At 41.6% G+C, this 20,326-nt stretch overlaps 3 protein-coding genes across 3 annotated transcripts; 2 read left to right on the forward strand and 1 right to left on the reverse strand.

Moving 5' to 3' along the window:
- Positions 1–346: 346 nt before the first annotated feature.
- Positions 347–8,622, reverse strand: LOC112555930 (mucin-5AC-like). Its single transcript, XM_025224543.1, has 5 exons — positions 7,499–8,622; positions 5,970–6,186; positions 3,003–5,795; positions 2,491–2,811; positions 347–2,327 (listed from the first exon to the last, which is right to left on the reverse strand). Exons 1-5 carry the CDS (start codon positions 7,748–7,750, stop codon positions 2,005–2,007), a joined length of 3,906 nt encoding a protein of 1,301 aa, XP_025080328.1. The 5' UTR covers positions 7,751–8,622; the 3' UTR covers positions 347–2,004.
- Positions 8,623–10,736: 2,114 nt separating this feature from the next.
- Positions 10,737–14,444, forward strand: LOC112555958 (medium-chain fatty-acid--CoA ligase-like). Its single transcript, XM_025224573.1, has 6 exons — positions 10,737–10,919; positions 11,178–11,645; positions 12,059–12,210; positions 12,429–12,712; positions 12,929–13,207; positions 13,703–14,444. Exons 1-6 carry the CDS (start codon positions 10,756–10,758, stop codon positions 14,015–14,017), a joined length of 1,662 nt encoding a protein of 553 aa, XP_025080358.1. The 5' UTR covers positions 10,737–10,755; the 3' UTR covers positions 14,018–14,444.
- A 2,298-nt stretch (positions 14,445–16,742) lies between these two features.
- On the forward strand, positions 16,743–17,537 carry LOC112555625 (E3 ubiquitin-protein ligase TRIM32-like). The gene has a single exon (XM_025224054.1). The coding sequence runs from the start codon at positions 16,743–16,745 to the stop codon at positions 17,535–17,537; it is 795 nt and encodes a 264-aa protein (XP_025079839.1).
- The last annotated feature ends 2,789 nt before the right edge of the window (positions 17,538–20,326 follow it).

A 20,326-nucleotide genomic window follows, 5' to 3' on the forward strand; every position in this document is an offset into this window, starting at 1 on the left:
ACATTTGTTGTAAGAGTGTGATGAGGGTGTCATCAAGTACTTCTGTTGTTTAAAGTCATCCGTGATGACGATCTGTCTTCACGTCTGGAATAAAATGGTCTGCAACCTTCCTGGACTTATTAACTTCCTGAGGACGAAATGAGTATTTATACACATCTTGATTAGGATCGGTGTTAAATTGAATAGCACACACACACACTTATAAATTGTCACATATATTATGTGTACATATATTGTCACATATATTATCACTTTTTTCTCGAACTGCATTTTTAAAACAGTTTATAAACTTATGTAAGTCAAATTCAACAAAAATTAAAAAGAAACACAATGATGAGGAGTTTTTAAATTTTATTGTGTTATGATACAGTTGAGTACTTTTGTACAAATAATTTGACATTTGGATTTCTATTATACGAGGACTGTACGTGATTATGTATCATAAACATAATTTGAGTTAAAAATAACTGCCATTTGCAGTGCAGAATATTAATGAGTCTGTTGGTTACAAATAAAAAAATTAGCCATCCATCAAGCAAACCGAGCAATCACAGGGAGTGGAGAAATGACACTTTCTGTCTTCACGGAAAAGTACAACCACTTTCCTTTCCCTCACTTTACCTCAGGCCAACTGTTAGGGCTTAACACATTTTTGTAAGTCTTATCTTTATATTCCACAAAGCTTCTGTCCTTTGAACTTCCTGTTCTTCTACCTCACCCACTGAATGCAAATACACGCTAAATCTGTCAAAGACGGATGGAGGGACGAGTCAACCCTCCCAGCTTTACCTGTGAGGTGTGGAGAGAGGGAAGGGACAGGTGGAGTGTTCGGGTCTCGGTCCTGCGGGGAAAAGAAATGTGTAGCAGCTACCTGAGGTCAAAGGTAAGGTCACTGCGTTTGCCGCCGCGAGGACTGCGACAACCTCTGGCACAGCTGGCGAAGATATCCTCGCTAGATAACGGCGAGGAGTCGTTTACGACTTGTCGTCACGATCATGACAATAAAGGTTCAGAGAGTCGACACAAGAAAAAATAGAAATGGCCTCCAGGCTGTGCATGGTGGAGATTGGTTGATACATGGCGGGCGTGCGTGTTGGGTGTATGGAGACCTCCGTCTGGTACACGAGGACAAGGGAAATCATGGGGGAGACATCCCCTGTTACACACGGAGTAAGGGAGGAGGTTAGGTAGTGCATGCCTAGTCCCTGATACATGGGAGACAAGCAAGAAAGAGAAATGGGTGAGAGGAGACAATAAAGCCAGACTGCAAGTCAGAACTCACATGCTAACACGTGATCAAGAATAGTAAGGATAAGGGATACCTTCCAAACATTAGATTACTTACTAACGATGACTCGTGATTAAAATGATTGGTTCCTCAGACTAAGCAGACACTGAAGAGAAAAAAAAAAAAAAGAAAAAAAAAAGAAGGAAGACTTGTTGATACGTGGTATCCGGAAAGTGAAGAAAATTACCACATTAAAAATTCTGATTTTATGAACTTTTTAATGCATGAGGCACACATAAAGAAGTGAGTGTAGGAATAATTGAGACATGAGGTTACAAGCAAATATATATATATACAAGTCGCTGCTACATTTAATACCTGAGAGAAAAAGTGATTCAATGACACGTAGGTGACACCAAGGAAGATAAAAGTCACCATATCAAAGTCTCATCCGTATTCCCTCTGTATCAACAGAACTCAGTCTTTATTATTCTCTTCTGGCAATCCTCTAGTCTGCATCAGGCACTTCATCTTTTCTCGCCACTAGCAGTTTTTCTATGAATTCCGATTTTATTATACAACTCTCGCATATGAGAAAACCATTTAGGTATTATCAACAAAAACCACAGTCATCAAGTCATCAAATCACCATTTTCACTTTAGTTTCGCAGGTGCAAAGTCCTTTTTCCTTTATCTCAAATAGAAGTACAAAAATTTATTCTGTGAGTCTATCATGCTTGCTTCTTCTTCGAAAATACTTTCGGAATGAACTGCCATCAAACTATATTTAAGACGACCTCTGGCGAAAGTGATTCTGGAAATATTGTCCTGCAACGAAGTTTTGCTCCATTCTGAGAAGCACTGAAAGTGTGTCGAGCCCTCAGAGTGACGTCACGCAAGCACTCGTCAAACACAGCCTCGGTTCTGGAAGCCCCACTGAGGACTATGTGAACAAAGGTGGAGCTCCCAGGGTCTGCGATTTCCCAGAACACAGATCCGCTCTCAGCCTCCACTCGGGCAGAACACGAAACCGTTGTTGGAGTTGCGCTGCTGATGGTCTGAGGCACAGAAATGTCCAGTCTCTGGAGACTTTTAGGAACTGGATGAGACAAACAGAAAGATTAATTTTGATTGGCCGTATACCTCTGAAGTATAAAAGATGTCTCATTAGAAAACTTTGAAACAAAAACGAAGACTGGTATGGTCCAGTTACCAAAATTCTATTAATGAAGTGTGTATGATGTGGACTGTCATCCTCTCACCTTCCACCTTGACGAAAGCGCTGGCTGTGAGACCCACGATGACCTCCTGACACGTGTACAAGCGCTGGTCAGAACACGAGACATTGTTGAAGATCAGTGTGAAGGTGTTGTTGAACCCCACTTGGGTGTCCTCCAGGTCCATATTGGCGAGGAAAGTGTTGCACCCGACCATCTGCGTGCACCCGAAGACGTTCTGGTACCCGGCTATGGTGTCCGTGTCGTTCCGGAGGAGCACCACGAAGGACCAGTCGTTGCCGATGTGAGTGCAGCTCAGCTTGCCGGGCTTGTACAGCTCAAGCACCGAATCCATAAAAAGGATTTCTGTGTGGAGGAAATATCGAGAGAAAAAAATGTTTGAGATTAATTGAAGTTCGTGGGAAGGGTGGCGGTGGTTGTTGCTATAAATATTACATTGTTTTTTTCTTATCCCACTTATCCACCCACCCTACTGACAAGAGAGGTTCATGCCAGATTTTATTTTTCCTTCAACACGGACACTCCGACATACTCACCACTCTTCGGTGGAGTAGTGGTTGATGTAGTCATCAAAGTTGTTGTGGATGTCAGGAGACTAGAGGCAGGCGTTGTCACTGACGTAGTCTTCAAAAACACTGACGAGGGGCTTGGTGTCAATGATGTTGTCGGAGGGGACGAGGAAATTCTAGTCGTCACGACTACAGCAGTGGTGAATGTTGTGCTGACACTGCTGGAGGTTCTCGACACTACAGTTGGAACAGTTAGCTTGGTTGTAGATGCTGCAGTTGATGTCAGCGCTAAACTTGTAGTCAAAGTCGGCATTGTTGATAACAGGGAAGGAAACATCGTAGGATTTGATGTACTTGGAGGAGTTGTACGACTTGGAGAAATAGTCGGAGCTGTAATAGTTGTAGGAGTGGTGGTGGTGGTGGTGGAAGCGATAGTGGTGGTAGTCGAAGCAGCGATGGATGTATGTGATGTGGTCAGCGTCATTGTTTGTCGTATTCCATTAGTTGTAGCTGTGGAAGTGGTGATGATGTTTGTACTAACAGGAACTAACCGAGGTGTTGAAGTAGTTGTGGTTAGCAAACGTGTAGCAGGGTCACTGACTTTCATCGTCTCTGAAGTCGTCGATGGCAACAAAGAGGCAGAAACAGTTGTGTGAAGACCGAGGCTGGATGACGACGAGAGGACAGTGGTTGCCAGGCTCCCAGCTGTAGAAGCAGGTCTTGATGGTGTGACCGAGGACATTGAAGACGTCGCTCTTACTGCAGTAGAGCTGATGAAAGGTACTGATGTTGTCACAGACTTCGACGTCTGCGATGTAGGTAGTACAGCTGTTGTCGTGGTAGTTGTGGCTGTAGCAGATATTGCTGTAGATTGAAATATCGGAGCTGGTGTCGTCATGAAAGTGGATGTTGCACCTGCTGCTTTTGTCGTCGGGGCAACGGTGGGGGCAGTAATTGTTATGGTAGATGTTGCTGTAGCGGCAGGTGTAACCCTATCTTTAGATACAACTGTGACGACAGATGAAACAGCAGTGCTAGGTAAAACGGTTGTAACAACAGGTGTAGCAGCAATTCCAGGTGTACTAGGAGCCAGTGACACTATTTTCACACCTGCCGTAAAAAGCATTGGCGTAGGAGTAAACAAGTCTGTCCTTGTTGTTGTTTGTTGTAATCCTGTAGTCAACATTGCTGTAGCCGAAGCCGCGGACGGCAGTGTTACGGGTGGTGACGTAGGTGGCGTTACAGTCCCTGTAGTCGCAGTAGTGACGATGGATGGTGTCGTCGTCATTTGGGAGGACAGGCTCGGCGAGCCTGAAGTAGCAGTTGTCGTCTTTGCGGCCACCGTTGAGGTGTCTGGTCTCTGGGTCGCGGTGCCCGTCGTGATGGAGCTGCTTGTCACACCAGACAAGGTTCGCACCACATCACTCTTACCTGAGAAGCCATCTACTACCGTACTCCAGGTAACAGACACTGATGACGTCACTGTAGCAGCGGCAGGTAACCCTGTGTGTACTGCAGTAGAGATGGGAGAGATTTTTCCAAATAAGTTCGAATTAGAAGACATCCCTCCAGGATAACCTGAATTAGAGAATATTCCTCCAGAGATACTCGGATCAGAAGACAACAATGTTACGGGTAGTGTTACAGTTGCTGGTGTCGCAGTCCGAGCTGGTGTCGGCGTGGTGTAGGCTGGTGTGTTGCTAGGAACAACAGTCGTCAGGGGAGAAAACCCAAACGAATTTCCGCCAACTGAGGTTGATGTGACGAGAGACGTTTGTGCTGCAGATGTAGCGGTTGTTTTTGGTGTTGTTGATGGTGTTGATGTACCTATTCCATTTCCTGTTGGCAGTCGTGATGACGTCACGCTACCATCTCCTGATAATGGTGTTGCCAAGGTAACGATTGTATTGACAGCTGTTCTTGGTACCGATATGGGGACTGTATTTTCTGTTACCTTTTGCATCGATGACATAAGTGTATTTTCTGTTACTTGTGACATTGAAATAATATTTGTGTTTTTTGTTGCCTTTGAACCGGACATTACCATAATATTTCCTGTTGTCAGTGATGGCGATGTAAATATTGTATTTGCCATCACCGAAGAAATGTGTTTGTTGTCTGTCGCTAGTGGCATTGATGTCCTCACTGTGTTTGCTGTAGGAGTTGTTGTCGATGTGATGGCTGTATTTTCCGACACTAGTTTTGCAGATGTTATAATTGTATTATCTTCTGGATATAATATTATTGCTTTTACTATTGATGAAATGTTTAATGCATATCCTGTTGTAGTTGCTGTTGTTGTTGCTAATGTGGTATTTGCATTTCCTTCAGATGGTGCTACCGAAGTAATAATTGTATTACTTATTCCCGGAGGTAACAATGTATCAACTGTGTTTCCTATTTTCGGGGTTACCAATGTAGTCGTTGCAAACCCTGTCTCAAGTGATAACCACGAAGTTTGTAGTGTGGACAAAAACTCTGGGATTCTAGTTTCAGAGAAACTTGAGGTTGTTTTGGTAAGAGATGATGGTGGTGATGTCCATAGTAACGGGTCCATCCTACCTAGCAAAGCAGTGCTTGTGAATGCAGAGGTCGCTGTGTGAGATCCGAGATTGGGATAGTTGTTTGTGACTAAAACTTTTGTGGGAAATTGTTGTGGAAACATGAGGGTGGCGGTGCTGGTGACACCACTGTGTCCTGTATTTGTACCCAGAGCTGAAAGCTGGGTGAGTGAGTAAAGCTCACTGTCATGTGATGGTCTGGGTATCGTGTAGTTTCTTTCGTGTGACGGGTTTGTTATGTTCACGTAGCCTCCGGTGACTGAAACAAGAAACAAAATAGTTTACTGTAAATAAGCAGTTTCTCAAACCAAAACAGAAACATCCCCCGCCCAGTCCATTTCTGTGTTTTATTTTATTTTATTTACTTCGGAACATCGTTTACATATATTTTGATGATCACGCGCTTTAATCAGCGATTAAGGTATTGGCTTACTTGGGTCAGGGGGTCGGCTGATGATCATGATGAAAATGACAGCGATGATCCCGGCCAGGATTCCTAGAGCTCCGATCCCAAGCACCAGACAGGCCAGCGTTTTCCGCCGCCTGTCAGAATCTCTCTTAAGTGAACACTCTGAACTGTCACAACCACTCACTTCCTGGAGGGCGAGGTCTCTCTTTGCGAGTCCAGTAGTCCTGTAGTCATCGTAAGACTGAAGAACCACAGACAGAAGGGTTTGTGTCACGTGATACAAATACTTTGACATTCCTGCTACTGTATGAATAGTGCTGTTAGCTTTACATATTAGTTGTACATTCATAATACATCGTCAGGGATACACACACGCACACACACACAAACAAAGAGAAATAGAAAAAGATTTTGTAGTATATTTGTAAATTAGTAATATCGAACATATTAGGAAGAATACTTGACCCAGAAGATCATGTAAAAAAGATAAACTTTATATAAAATAAATTTTACTTAAAAGAAATAACACTTACATAGGTTATTATTATGTGATAAGGTATGTATATCTACTCTACTTGTCACTAACTCAAGATGTTCTTCCCGGCCATCTGAAGACAGTAACAATGTCCTATGGTGTCCTCTTTATTCTATTCTGCCGGATGTGGTTCTGATCCCACGATACAGACTTGTATTCACAGCGGTTTCTTTGTTCTAACTTTTTTTCTCTTTCATGAAATGTTTTGCAAGTCATGATTTATTACCCAGCAAGTCTTTGCCCGGCAGATCACATAAGATACATCGAGAACTGAGGGATACGTGTAGTGTCACAAAACGACCTTTCTTTCAAAAAAATATTGTTCTCGTCTTTCTTAATTTCTTTTATCTTTACGTGTTCTTTTTTTCCTGTTGCCGTTTATAGTCTTTGATTTCCTGTTCTCTTCTGTTGTCATTGCAAGTGATGTCCCAGAGACAGTTATCGTAAAGCTTATCGCCAAAACTTTCATGTAACACAATTGACATTCCGATGTCGCCTTGCCAGTCATTAACGACCAAGTCAGATGAATACATCTACATTATTTAAAACATAGACACACATGTGAATACTGATCTCCATATTGCTTGCTTTAGAGCGTGTACATATGTATATCTTCAAGCAGTTGTTATATTGTTTTCTTTTTTAAGTTGGATGTGTACAGATTTTTAATAATTGTGAGAGAGACTGTATAGCTATAGAGTAATGAACTGAATATAGGTGGTTGCTTATAAAAATAAATTTTGAATGTTTTATATAAAGTGGTGTTACTATTGGCAGACAAAACAATCTCATGGAAAAACATATTTATGAAGATATTTTGCATTTGTATGAGTTTTGTATTATAGTGTCTTCACACGGCCAACAAAGCTGTCCTCATTAAAATAATTATTAATAATTATAAGAGGTTCTGGGTGGCTAGTCTTCCAAACAAAATACTTTAAAAGAGATTTTAAAAGTTAGGCAACAGTAGTCAATATTAATCCAATAATCAGTCACGTGCTCAATGACAAAGACTTACTCTTCGAAAGTAAAATCCAAACAACTCGTCGATGTCCGGGAGGCTCATGGTCACCAGCCAGTCCGGCTTTTCTCGAAGATGGACTGTGTGCAGGTCGTCATACAGGGAAGAACCTCCGCCATCCCAGAAGTCATCCTTCGTCGATTTCGATTTTTCTTGCGATGGATCACCATACTTTTGGTCTTGTATACCATAGTCAAACTTTCTCGCTACTTTTGATCCAAACAGTTCGTATCTCGGGAATCCATCCATGATTTCTAGCGCCGGGTACAGCCTGGCGCAACTAGACAAATTGAAGAGTTTAAGCACGCCGATGACTTGGAAGAAAAATCACAATTTTTGGGTAGTTTAGCCCCTTTTCCATACCCTTTTAAATTTGATTACACCACTGGACACATCTCTGATCTTCTGTGGAGCAGTCAGCAGGGGTTCGTGGTCAATGACTACCTTCTGAGGTTGCTTTAGGCACAGGATCGTTCAAAGCAATGAAAAGGGATTTTCTGAGATGCAGTTATCCACACCCGACTCTATGCTCCAGGAACAAGAAGAATAAGAAGTTGTCCACACCAAACCACGCTCCCACCTTTAGTATTCTCCCCTTTTTGGATTTTTTTCGCTCCCTCCATCCTCTCACCTTCCCCTCACATCTACCTGGACTACCCCTCTTACTTTATTTCTTACCCCGGAGCAAGCGCTTAAACAGCAGGCATCATTCTCTATCGTCTTCATCTTCACCCTAATTCAAGCTCGACGGTTTCCCATTGTTATGGATGATTAACGCTGAGGTATTTGTGATTTATTAGCGTCTGGTTTTGTCAATGAAATCAGTGAAGTGTGAATCTTTCCTCCGCTCCCTCTCTCTCTCTCTCTACAATACTGTACCCTTCACGACCCATTTTGTAGCAAAACTTTTGTTCTTTCTCGTTGCTTTGCTTCTGAGTTCCTAACTACAAATATACAGAAAATATTCAACAAAAAGGTAAATTATCCGGGATACACTGTCTACATCCCCAGTCGTCATATTTCTGGTCAGTTATCGGCTTTAGAGTAGTCACGTGACAGCCATCACTCGTAGCTTCTGCCATTCTCACATAAAATCGTCGAAGCATGACCGTGGTGGCTGGTCCCCCGCCCTGCGATTGATGGTGGTCCTACAGCGTTTATGGGGTTAATTGTCGGACACTCGACACAAGTGAAGGGGTCGTGGAGAAGCTTTCACGCGCTGTTTAACTGACGTCAGTCAGGATGGGCAGGGGCGTGTCAACAGTGTCCTTGTCTCCCTTGCCTCCATCGAAACTGTTTCGAACTGAAGAAGCTGCTGATACCGTCCTGTCTTCAAAATGGATGGTTTGAACAAAAAGAGCGTTGGCGGGAGTTGAAGAGAGTGGGTAAACACATGAGGAAGGGGTGGATCAGAGTAGGTTAGTGAGTGCAGCATCAATTTAAATATCTCTATGTAAATACAATAAGAAGGGTGTGATTACAGCACTAGTAATGCCTACGGTGGTAAGCAGAGAACCACCCAGCTGTCGGGAATGGGTACCTGACTCTGTGGAGGGCTGAGGAAGGTAAAGCAGCAATGGAGAAGAGATGTGCACCTCACATAAAGGTAGTCCCGAGAAAAGTGAGGTCTGTAACTCCTCTCCTCCCAACGACCCAGCGGCTTTTTATGTAAATACCCTGTTTATCATCAGAACACTATGGAGGCAGACTGTGGATGTCAGTCACGTGATTCTGAAGCTATTAAGCACAACTCACGATGAGTAAAGTCGGTCTGTGAGCAAATGAAATCGTCTGTATTGAGCTTCACATCGCCACTCAGCTCGTCTTGTGTGTCTTCCACAGTTCTTGGGTCACTGGTGAGTGAACTTGATACCTGGTCCTCGCTCTGTGTTCGACATATCTTCGCGTCCTTCTATAATGAATAAGATAAATAAAAATAGGTGTAGGTGATTGTATTAATATAGTTCCTACACCTCTTAATACATTTTAGTCTGAGAGACAACGGTAACATCCATCTAGTCATCAATGAGAAACCGATGTCCAGACACTTGCCAACCAATATTCATAGGGGAAATAACTCTTGCCTCCTTCCCTCCCTCCAACCGTCCTTTATTTTTGGCTCTTCGCAGGTACAAGAGGGCATAGGTTATATTTTAACTTTTAACTATTTAAAACCTTCTGGTGTGTTCGAGTTTTGAGAGGCGAGTAGGGTGGGGCGTGACGTGGACTAGTGTGACGTTAGTGAACTACTCCCTTTAATGGACCACGTGATAGGAATATTTTAATTTATGTCACCGATTTATATAAGTGTCGGGTGTGAAGCAGACGGATGTCACTGCCCTCAATTTACATACTAACATCTATGCTGACCTTTCTAAGTACAAAAGATGAACTTTAAGACCAGAGATAAAAATACTACACCTATTTGCCTACCAAGTACAAGTCTTTGGGCAGTGTGTGTAATGTGTGTGTGTGTGCGCGAGGTTGTATGTTTGTATGTGTGTTTGACTGTGTCTACATATGGTTAGTGGCGAATTAAAAGAAAAAAAAATGTGTGTGTCCGTGCGTGCGCGCATATACATGTATTTGCAGGTGCAAATGGAAGTGTGCACAACGTAATTGATTGGAAAGAAACAACAAAGACGAAATGAACGGCACAAATAAGTTTAATCACATGTAGATGAAAATATAAAAAGATGTGGAAAACACACACACACACACACACACACACACACACACACACACACACACACACACACACACAAGAAAACAGAGATACTCCACGCCCAAAAGATAATATTTTTACTATTTCATAGTAACACAGAACCTTTGACTTCTGGCTATATCAGTTACTTTTGAATTGTGACTTGCATATAAATGACCGTCTGGTGGCGGTCTAGACGGATGCTTAGCCTTATAAAATTTTGCGATGTTGTTGGGATTGCGGTCAGTGTGTTGTCTACATCCCTGCGATTACCACCTCGGTAAGTATTCGTAACTTATTAAACATTCTTTTCGTCTTTAATAGGAAAAGTAAAAATTAACGACTTGTTCACAAATGTGTGATAAAATAAAATAAAATTTTATAATCATGAAAAAGTAACGTTACCGACGACTCTCGTCGTATGTAATGAATCTTTAAAAAAAAAATTTAGGACTCCCAGCGTATGAAATGACCTTTTAACACCTGTCCACTCGCAAGGTGAAGCTAATTAGTGAGCGAATGTTTCAGAGAAGTGCGGTAGAAGAACAGAATGAACAAAGGGAGAGAATCACCAATGTCTACCAGTGACACCATCGCGTCACGACTGCGGTACTGGAGTGTGACGTCACCAGAGACAATGGCTTTTATCTACGTCACCCCTGAAGGAGAGCGATATGCGTACAGCAGACGAGAGTTTTTCTCTTGGTCACGCAGGTGCGTGTAGGTATAACAAGGGAGGATCAGGACATTTCAAATGAGTTTGAATATTATACCCTTAAATCAGAAATGTTTGAGGTTGATTGTGTTACATTTCGTTTTCCATATTTTTTCCTAGTCATAATATTCGCTGTCCTTGTCTCAGGCAGTGTGTGTGTGTGTGACGGAGACATACAGAGATATAGAACGAGATATGCAAACAACTTAGAGGCTTAAAATAATCTCCGGTCTGACAGATTTCTACTTACTTTACAGGGCGGCCAGTTGGCTTCGATCCCGGGGCATGCGCAAACGTGACGTCATTCTGTGCCTGCTAAGCAACTCCCCCGAGGAAACATTTATCACCATGGGGGCCACGTTGCTAGGGGCAACAGTTATAGTCGCCAGAATGCAGTTTCAAGACGGATCGGATCTGGTGCCAGTCTTGACCCTGGGTGACGTCACGACCATAGTCCTTGACCCGAGAGACACTGACATCATTTCCGGTCTCAAGAATCACATCCCCAACTTGTCTGGTGGAGAGGTCACTGCTGACGCTTTTCCAGCCTTGAGGACCGTTATCTGTTGCAATCGAAACCCCGAGGGTTCAGGAGAGCTGTTTCTGGAATCCATTTGCAGGGAGCAAGAGGCAGAACCTGAGGACATCAGCCCCGATGACCCCGCCCACATTTTCCTTACTTCCGGTAGTACAGGACAGTCTAAGCTCGTGCTACGTACTCACAAGTGAGAAGCTCTGTGCTTTTAAAAAATTTATTGAAAGTCGATAGTTTATTTAAAACTAGAAACTGGGAGCTGCATTCATTCTAAATAATTAGTATCAATCATTTAAGTACAACATTACACGTCTTTAGTCGTTACTTAGATACAAAGACATTAATAATGTCATCCCAATCCCGTATACTGAATAAAAACGGAGAAAGTACAAAATAAATCTTTAGTCTTCAATAAATCTGCCCTTTCACTTGACATGAAACACATTTTATATCTACAGTAAATATATGCTTATACAAACAAAAACAAAACAAAAAAAACATTTTTTATTAAGGGGGATTCATTTTAGCCCAAAGAAAGATGGAAAATTTTAAAAAGGTTCTTTAGTTGAAGTGATACAAAACCAATGTTGGACATGTTCACAGGCAGGTCCTGGCCCTTGGGCCCCCGATGTGCGAGTCCTACGGGTGTAAGCCGGGTGACGTGCTATTCAGCAGCAACTTTTTTGGGTGGGTTACTGGATATCCCTCCAGTTACTTCTTTTGTGGAATTACAAGAGTGACACCTTATATCAAAGGTGAGATGATTTTTAGTTTGCATTTATCCTCCTTTTATCTGGCCACAGTTGAACTGTTGACTATTATATAAACATTGTATAAATATAATATTTCGATATGTTAATAAAATTAAAGGATAAATTAAAAAATTCTTATGACTTATACATCATATTATTTGTTGTTTGTTATTGTTTGTATCGGTAGATTATATAATTACACGGTATTTAATCCTGAAAAGGTTCCCAACCAAAAGACGAGTTGAAGTTCCTGCTAGATGTGATGAGTAAAGAGAAGGCCACTCATGTCCTGACTTTGCCCCAAGTGGCCAAGAAATTTCTCACACGCACTGACCTCCTGACCTCTCATCTCACTTGGCGAGCGCGAGCGTTCATTTTTGGCGGCTCCCCAGTCAGGAAAGATGTCGCCGGGATCCTGGGAACTCTGACGTCAGAGCTTCGGGTGTCCTGTGGAACCACAGAGACAGGCTTCAACTTGTACAAATCCTACACAGACCCTGAGAAGGTATTTTTGTTGTTGTTTTTGTTGTTGCAAACATTGTTTAGGTGCTCATATGAAGGAAAAGCCCAGGGACTCAGTTTCTACATCTTCCTCTTTATATTAAAAGATTTCGCGTACATATGTTTATGTAAGTATGCTGTGTTGGTTATCATAGCCCAAGTGTCATAGCGAACAGAACTGCGTCTAACAAACTTTTTCTACCTTATTCTTGTGTCAAAGGTCGAAAGCTTCAACTGCGGAAAACCTGTTCAAGGTGTACAGGTCAAGGTGGTGGACCAAAATCTTCAGGAAGTTCCTCCCGACACCAAAGGTGAACTGATGATTATGCACAACAACGTTTTCCCCGGTTATCTCAAGCAGCAGTCAGCTGCAGCCACACCTGAGCCTGGCTGGTTCAAATCTGGTGACCTCGCTTACGTCACTGATGAGGGCGACGTTTGTGTTGAGGGGAGACAAACCGAGGCTATAACTGTGGGGACGTGGACGCTGTATCCACAGGTAAGACAATTCCTTCAAAGTCCTCTTTCCATACAAAAAAGAAAAGAAAAGAAAAAGCGCAACAAATTTGTATCTGTTTAACTAAGATTAAGTAAATAAAAATAATAAAGCACAGCATATTAAGGCGAAAAAGAAACCAAACAAACAAACAAACAAAGCCAGCTACAGCACTAGTTTATTTACCCACCTATGTGTTAAAAAAAGAGCATTTTCGCAAAACATCCTGTAAGTTACAAAACTTTTCCTAACAACATCACATTTTGTCAGCTTTCGACTTTCATCGTTTCACCCAGTTAAACAAATACAAACACTATCTAAACATCGATGCTAACCGATGAGGATAATTTTAAAAAGAAAAGAGACATCACAAAATTAAACTCAAATAAAAATGTAAGAGAACGGAAACAAAACTGAAATCGAAAAATCACCTTCTCAACATTTATCTTATGTTGACTATATTTCATATATCTCTTTGTACTAACTACCAATTTCCAGCCCTTGGAGACAAGTCTCCTGACTTGTCCAGGAGTACACGAGGTGGCAGTGGTGGCGATTCCTGACAAGGACTTTGGTAGCCGTCCTTGCGCATGCGTCGTGCCAGATCCCAGACCGGAAGTTAAGAACGTTGTGCCTGAAGCTGTTCTTCGCCTGTGCTCGGAATTTTTTCGAGAAAGTTTTCTCCAGGAGTACAAGCAGGAATCCTCTCCTATCAAGAACTGTTTGCTCTTTGATCAGTTTCCTGTCAACTCCAGCGGTAAGGTACAACGGAGTCTGCTTCGAACCTTAGCGAGAGAGAGGCTTGGCTTGTAAACTCATCTTACTAACTTCACAATAAAATCATGGCAACTTCTATTTGCATCAAACCATAATTATTCAAATTCTTATTATTCCTTTGGTATGCTTTTAACTAAAGCCTACTCAGTGCATATGCGAACTGTGGCAGCTGATTATTGTGAAACAGTCGACATTAATGGCCAGAGGTATGACTGCAACCCTGTATGCAACGGAGTTTCTTTCTGATAAAAGCCAAGATTGAAAAAAAAAAACTCCCAAAGATTTGTGAAAGATTATTTAATCTATTCGAATATTTATTGTCTGCCATTCTCTTTGTCGGCTACGGTTATTTTTAATTTTTTTTTCTTCTGTTCAAAATTTTATTAGGATTATAACAGTTATTACATTTTTTGATTGTAAGATTATAGAATATTTTTGACGCTGTACTTGCATTTCCAACAAGAAATAAATGATGCTATATTATGAGAATTGTAACTTTTAAACTGCTTCACACAGTGGTTTTGTAATCATGACTAATTTTTTTTTTTTTTTAAAAATTATTTTTTTGCATTTTTGCTCACTTTGTTGATTTGTATGTCAATATTTACTCAAAAACTAGTCTGGCGAAGGAGACAGAGTCATTCGACATGACATTGATATACCCATCGATCTATTGTTTCAATAGATTGTTTCGTACCTTAATGTAACAGAGTGATTCAACATCAAATCCTCTCACCCTGTAAGATATCAACAACCAACAACCCTAACTGATACTCTAGAATCATTCTTGAACACTTGAGAGTTAACAAGTTAAAGCATCCACTCACGCAAGCTCTCTATTAGTAAAAAAAAAAAAAAAATACAAAATGCCAAAAAGTCTTCATTAAAGAAAATCTTTGCATACCCACACAATTATAAGAGAAAGGCTTAGCCCAATCAGTCACCACTTAATCTGATTGAAATTTGAAGTGATCTTTGATAAAAGGACAAACTAAAAGACGATGTGTTCATTTTACTGTCTGAACTTCGTGAGGTAGCAAATACTCAAGTCTTATACGGTAAAAAAACAAGTTGAGTTACAGGCAAACCTCGGGATGTTGGATTCACCTGGTTATCGCATCTACTCACGTGGCGAGCGCTTTTCTCTGATTTCTCAGGTAGACTGCTGATAATTGAAATTAGTGGCTACGGAGGCACGAATACTGAGGTACTGATGTCAGGGTATGTTTGCGAGAAAAACAAATAAACAAAGAAACAAACAAATAAAAAAAAAACGGCAGAAGTGAGAACTCATTCTCCAACACATGACAACACAACAGAAGCTACGTGATCTTTGTTAGTAATTGAATAAAGTGGTTACTTCCCTTTTCTTTTTGAGACTGATTATGTTTCTGTGTACATGTTTTTATTTCCTATTTTTTATGTATTGTCAATTAACGTGTTGTTTTTAAGCAGAAAAGCTATTGCCACAGATACTGTCAGCACTTGTAGTGCAGAAGTAACAAGCAGAACACAATACTGCGTGACATGCTGCAGGTATGTGCTTACTTTCTGAATTTTGTTTTTTAGGTAGGTTTATGTGTGTGTGTTGCTTGTTGTTTAAAAAGACTGAGTGATGCCAGATAGAAATGAATTGAGCAGCTTGTCTATAAAACATCTTTCGATTCCCGCAGGTAGCCCTCCAAACACATTTTAATGCCCCACAGTTTTAACCTTTTGACCTCCCAGTTGGTGATACCTATTATCCCAGGTGAGCCACGCTAGCTTACGTAACATCCCGACTGTCAAGCTCCGCCCGAAGCTTTCTCCTGATGTAACAGCAGTTTCTTAAGTTTACCCGGCGTGCATTGCGAGGTTATTCAGTCAAGTAACTACCTGCCAGGTGAGGCTACCTTTGAATTCTTGCCAAACCACCACTGCAGCTACTCGCTGGTAAGATTCCATTTATTTAATTACAAAGTCAGATGCTTTCTTCTGAAAATAACAAGAACTGATGATTTCTTTTTTGGCTGTGATTTGTTTGTTCTCGTTTCGATTATGTGGATGTTAGAGTCCGCCTGTCGTGTCTACAGCGTAGCCACGTGTGAAAGTGTGGAGGTCGCCATCTTACATGTTCTTAGGCGAACGAAAACAAATTGATAGGAAGTAGCGAGGAATCGTTTGACAAGAAAGAAAACTGTCACTCCAGTCTTTTCCATCTGAACACTCTCTGTACCTGGGTACAAAATCGAATGGCGCGTTTTCACACATCTATGATGCTCGTGCTTTCATGACCGCAATCATGAGACTAAAAGTGATCCCCCAAACCCTTGAGTCTCGCTAAGGTTACTAGATAACAATGTGAACCGCAAAAAAAAAATAATAATGAAAATAAAATAAATAATAAAATGAGATCCTTTCTGACTATGAACTACCCAGGAGATGTACATTTAGACATACCTGTAAACCAACGATTGTTGCTACACCCGTCACGAAACCATTTACAGCGTGACGATCTGTAATAATTACACATGTTATCATTTCTCTTCATGAGTTGTGTTTTTATTTCCCTTTTCACAATATAAACAGACCACGAGCTATCTACCAGGCGTCCTATTTTTCGTCTTCTTGTCATTTTACTCTTGCCTTACCAAATGTCACGAAGGGCAGTAATAGGGCTACACCGACAGGTGGCCCATAATTGACAGATAAAATGAGTGTCATGTATTTATTTGTTACTGATTTTTTAATCATTTTGTGTGATTTATTTGTTTTGACAGGAATGGATGCGACGCAAGAACCGCTTTTAACCAACTGTGATAAGCCGGAGTGTCCTGTATGTCTAAGCCCCTTCACAGAACCCAAGATCATGTTTTGCGGTCACGTGATCTGCCGGGTGTGCCTGATCACGTGGGTAGAGGCGAGGGGAGTGTCGGCAGGCTGTCCACTGTGTCGTCATCGTATTTTGGTAATGCAGCCTCCAGACTTGCAGCGAATGGAGCATCTGGCGGAGTATGTGGCCGACTCTCTGCCAACACATCACATAATAAAGGCGACTGCGCGCGGCACAGTGGACATCACCCCTGACACTTGTCTGAGATGCGAAAATCTCATTTGTTCCTCCAGCAGCTCCCCCCATCCTAACTGCACGGGACCGCGAGATGCACAGAACGCTGACCAGCGCGAGGCGGAGGCTCTCGACATAGTGAATGATCTGTCCCATAAGCTGCAGATGATGGTCGAGTGGACGGACTACTTTCAAGACTTCCTCCTGGACATAGTGACAGCTCTCCGTGGTCTGGTGGTCGTCAACGACAGGGTGTCTCAGCTAAAAGACCAGTCCCTGCAGTTTCTCACCTTTTTCCAGGGTAAGATAACAGAGTGTCGAACTGTTCTTCTGACCCACCAGCACCTCTTGGAGATCATGCGAGACAGTCGTCAGGTGGTGGCCACCATCCTGATGAGAAAGCCCATGCAAGAAAGAATAAAAACTATTCTGACACAGTGTGAACGCTTGCACCTCTCTTTTTCACGAGGCTGTCGAGATCTGCGCTCACCTTGGATAACAGAAACTTAACTAACATGATATAGATAAATAAACTGATATAGGTAAAATTCTCATCTGTGTCTTTGTCAGACTGTTTTAGATCACACTTTCACTCACTACATGCATGTCCCCTTTCGTGTTCTTTCAATCACAAATCACATAGATTTGTCCTGGGCAACAAAACTTTATATCAATCAACATTAACTAAATATATACAAAGTCCGTAGGTCTTCCTCACAGCGACCTATAACTCCAAACTGTCGTATGTTTTTGAATAATTCGTTAGTCTTAGTTACTCACACCCAAAAATGAAACTTCCTGGTAAAATCCTCTCTTCCCCTTGTCCAACAGTCGTGCAGTCTTGCCCACACTTGATTGATATCCACACACACACACAAACGTTTAGAGGAAACCACATACAGGTTCCGATGCTTAATGATAATAAGTGCTGACTTGGCAGACACCTAATCGACGACTCAGGTTATAGTTTCTAGGATCAACACACCAGATCCAAAACGAATACCACGAATATATTTCCTGGGATCAACACACCAGATCCAAAGCGAACACCACGCATAAATCCTCTGGGATCGACACATAAGATCCAAAGCGAACACTATAACTAATTTCTCTGGGATCGACACACAAGATCCAAAGCGGACACCACACACTCAGTCCGCCTCTCTTCACTTCTCTCAGCCGTCTCTGTATCCACACGTACAGTAAGACCACTTCTCAGTTTTCCGCCCGTCCTTTCTCCCCCAACAAAATCTTCTCCGTCGTCTCGGCGGTTTCGCTGGGGATTCCACACCCCCAGTTAGTCCCTCTGTAGTTCCTTGACTGGGCAAGCAACTAGTTTACTTATTACCGGTCCCTGTATCCACACGTACAGCAAGACCTCTTTCCCTCTCGTCTGCCCGTCGTCTGCCGTCTTCCAAATAATTTTCACTCTCACCACACTCTAAAATTGCGTCATAAAATGACGTCGTGTTCTGACGCTAAACACGACGCAAAAACACTCTCCGATACTGGTAAGGGCAATAATCCCTGACTAACACTAACAGGGGCAACAACCCCCTGTGCCTAACACAGACCCTAAAAACGTTTGGCAAAAGGGTTGCTCTTCACTGCTGGCACATCGTGATTATTCTGAAATCACTTGTTATGATAATAAAATTTACATGACAGTGGAGTAAACTTTGATTACACAAAAATGATAAACCAGTTGATTGAAATTTAGGAAACGGTTAATTTTTGTTTTCCTTAAAAGAGGATAAATTCAGCTGCTATCTAAGGCAGAATACCTTATACTCAAAATCCAGCGAGTTTAAAAAAGTAACTTCATTAGAGTCTACTTTACAATTCTACAAAGTTCCAGGTATTCAAACTTTTAATAACACGTTCATATTTCTAAATCAAAAAAATCTGAAATCCTGAAGATAATAAAGGAATATGGAAGAGAAAAGATAGTGTGATAAGAAATAAACTGATTTTTAATCGCCTAACCTAATCCTACCGACCACCAGGTGTTCCAGAGGTGACTAAGAGCCTTCTGTTGATCCCAGCCTGACTGACGCCCCATCTCGTGCTGGCCTGTCGACGTAACCGTGTCACGTGACATCATGATAGACTGACAGACAGGTGACTAGTTTACAAGTGTCATGTCTGCAGTGACAATGAGATATGACTTGATCTAAGAAGAGAAAGAATTGACACTGCATGGGGAACATCTTAATGATGGCGACTACTTACTTGACCAATGACAATTACACACTTGATCACGTGTCAGCCATGCGCCTGTGCCGGCCTCTCTCTCTCAGTAACGACTTCTCTTTTATCTACCCCTTCCTTTCTTCCTTCTGTCGCCTTCATTGTCCGGCGTGCAAGGCCACAGTGTCAACAGATTACACGGTGTCGACATCTAACGTCAGGCCTGAAGGACTCAGGGGCAAGAACTCTGACAGCACTGTGCCTCAGTGTGTGGATTTTTCTATTATCTCCCTTACTGACGTTTATTTTGCTTGGGCGTGGAGTATCTCTGTTTTCTTTGTGTGTGTGTGTTCCCATCTTTTTATATTTTCATCTAAATGTAATTAAAGTTATTTGTACCGTTCATACCCAAACATTGTAAATTCGACACTTACCATGTGTAGAGACACTCAAACACACATGTGAACACACACACACTTTTCATTACTGTGTGACACATGGACCAGAGGTTAAATCACAATCATGATCCTTCATTATGAAAAGTATTTTTTGAAATAGTATTATCATCTACACATACAATTATTTGCATTAAATATTTTAAATAAAAGATGTACTTCAAACTTTATAAAACAAAACCAAGCTTTATCAACCAAGTATTACATGTCAGCTTGTATTTTCTTCATGGCTTACTTGCAGTGTCACTACCACACTACGATGTCAAAGTTCACCGCCTGCCCCCAATTAACCTCTTTCTCTCCTCCTTTCTTCTCGTGTGTCGCTCCACACGGTTTGTGTTACTTACTGCACGTGGCTGTTTGTTTGTCTCTTTTATGGTTTGTTGTTGTTGCTTTTTCTGTTTAACGACTATCATGCACGTAAAAGGAACTTATCTTAGAACGTTTACCATTTCATCGTAATACAGAACCTTTGATAACAACGAGATGCAGCTATTTCAGGGCAGGAGATGATAACCTACTAAACTTTTGCCACCACAAAGTACTTTAAAACAATCATTAACCTTACATTATTCCCTTTCATGACTGGAACACTAGTCTAATATCCCGTCCAGATTGTTTTTCTGGTAAAGTGAGTTAAATTCGGTGACAACA

This window comes from Pomacea canaliculata, linkage group LG14 (genome assembly GCF_003073045.1).
Source record: "Pomacea canaliculata isolate SZHN2017 linkage group LG14, ASM307304v1, whole genome shotgun sequence".
Classification (NCBI taxonomy): domain Eukaryota; kingdom Metazoa; phylum Mollusca; class Gastropoda; order Architaenioglossa; family Ampullariidae; genus Pomacea; species Pomacea canaliculata.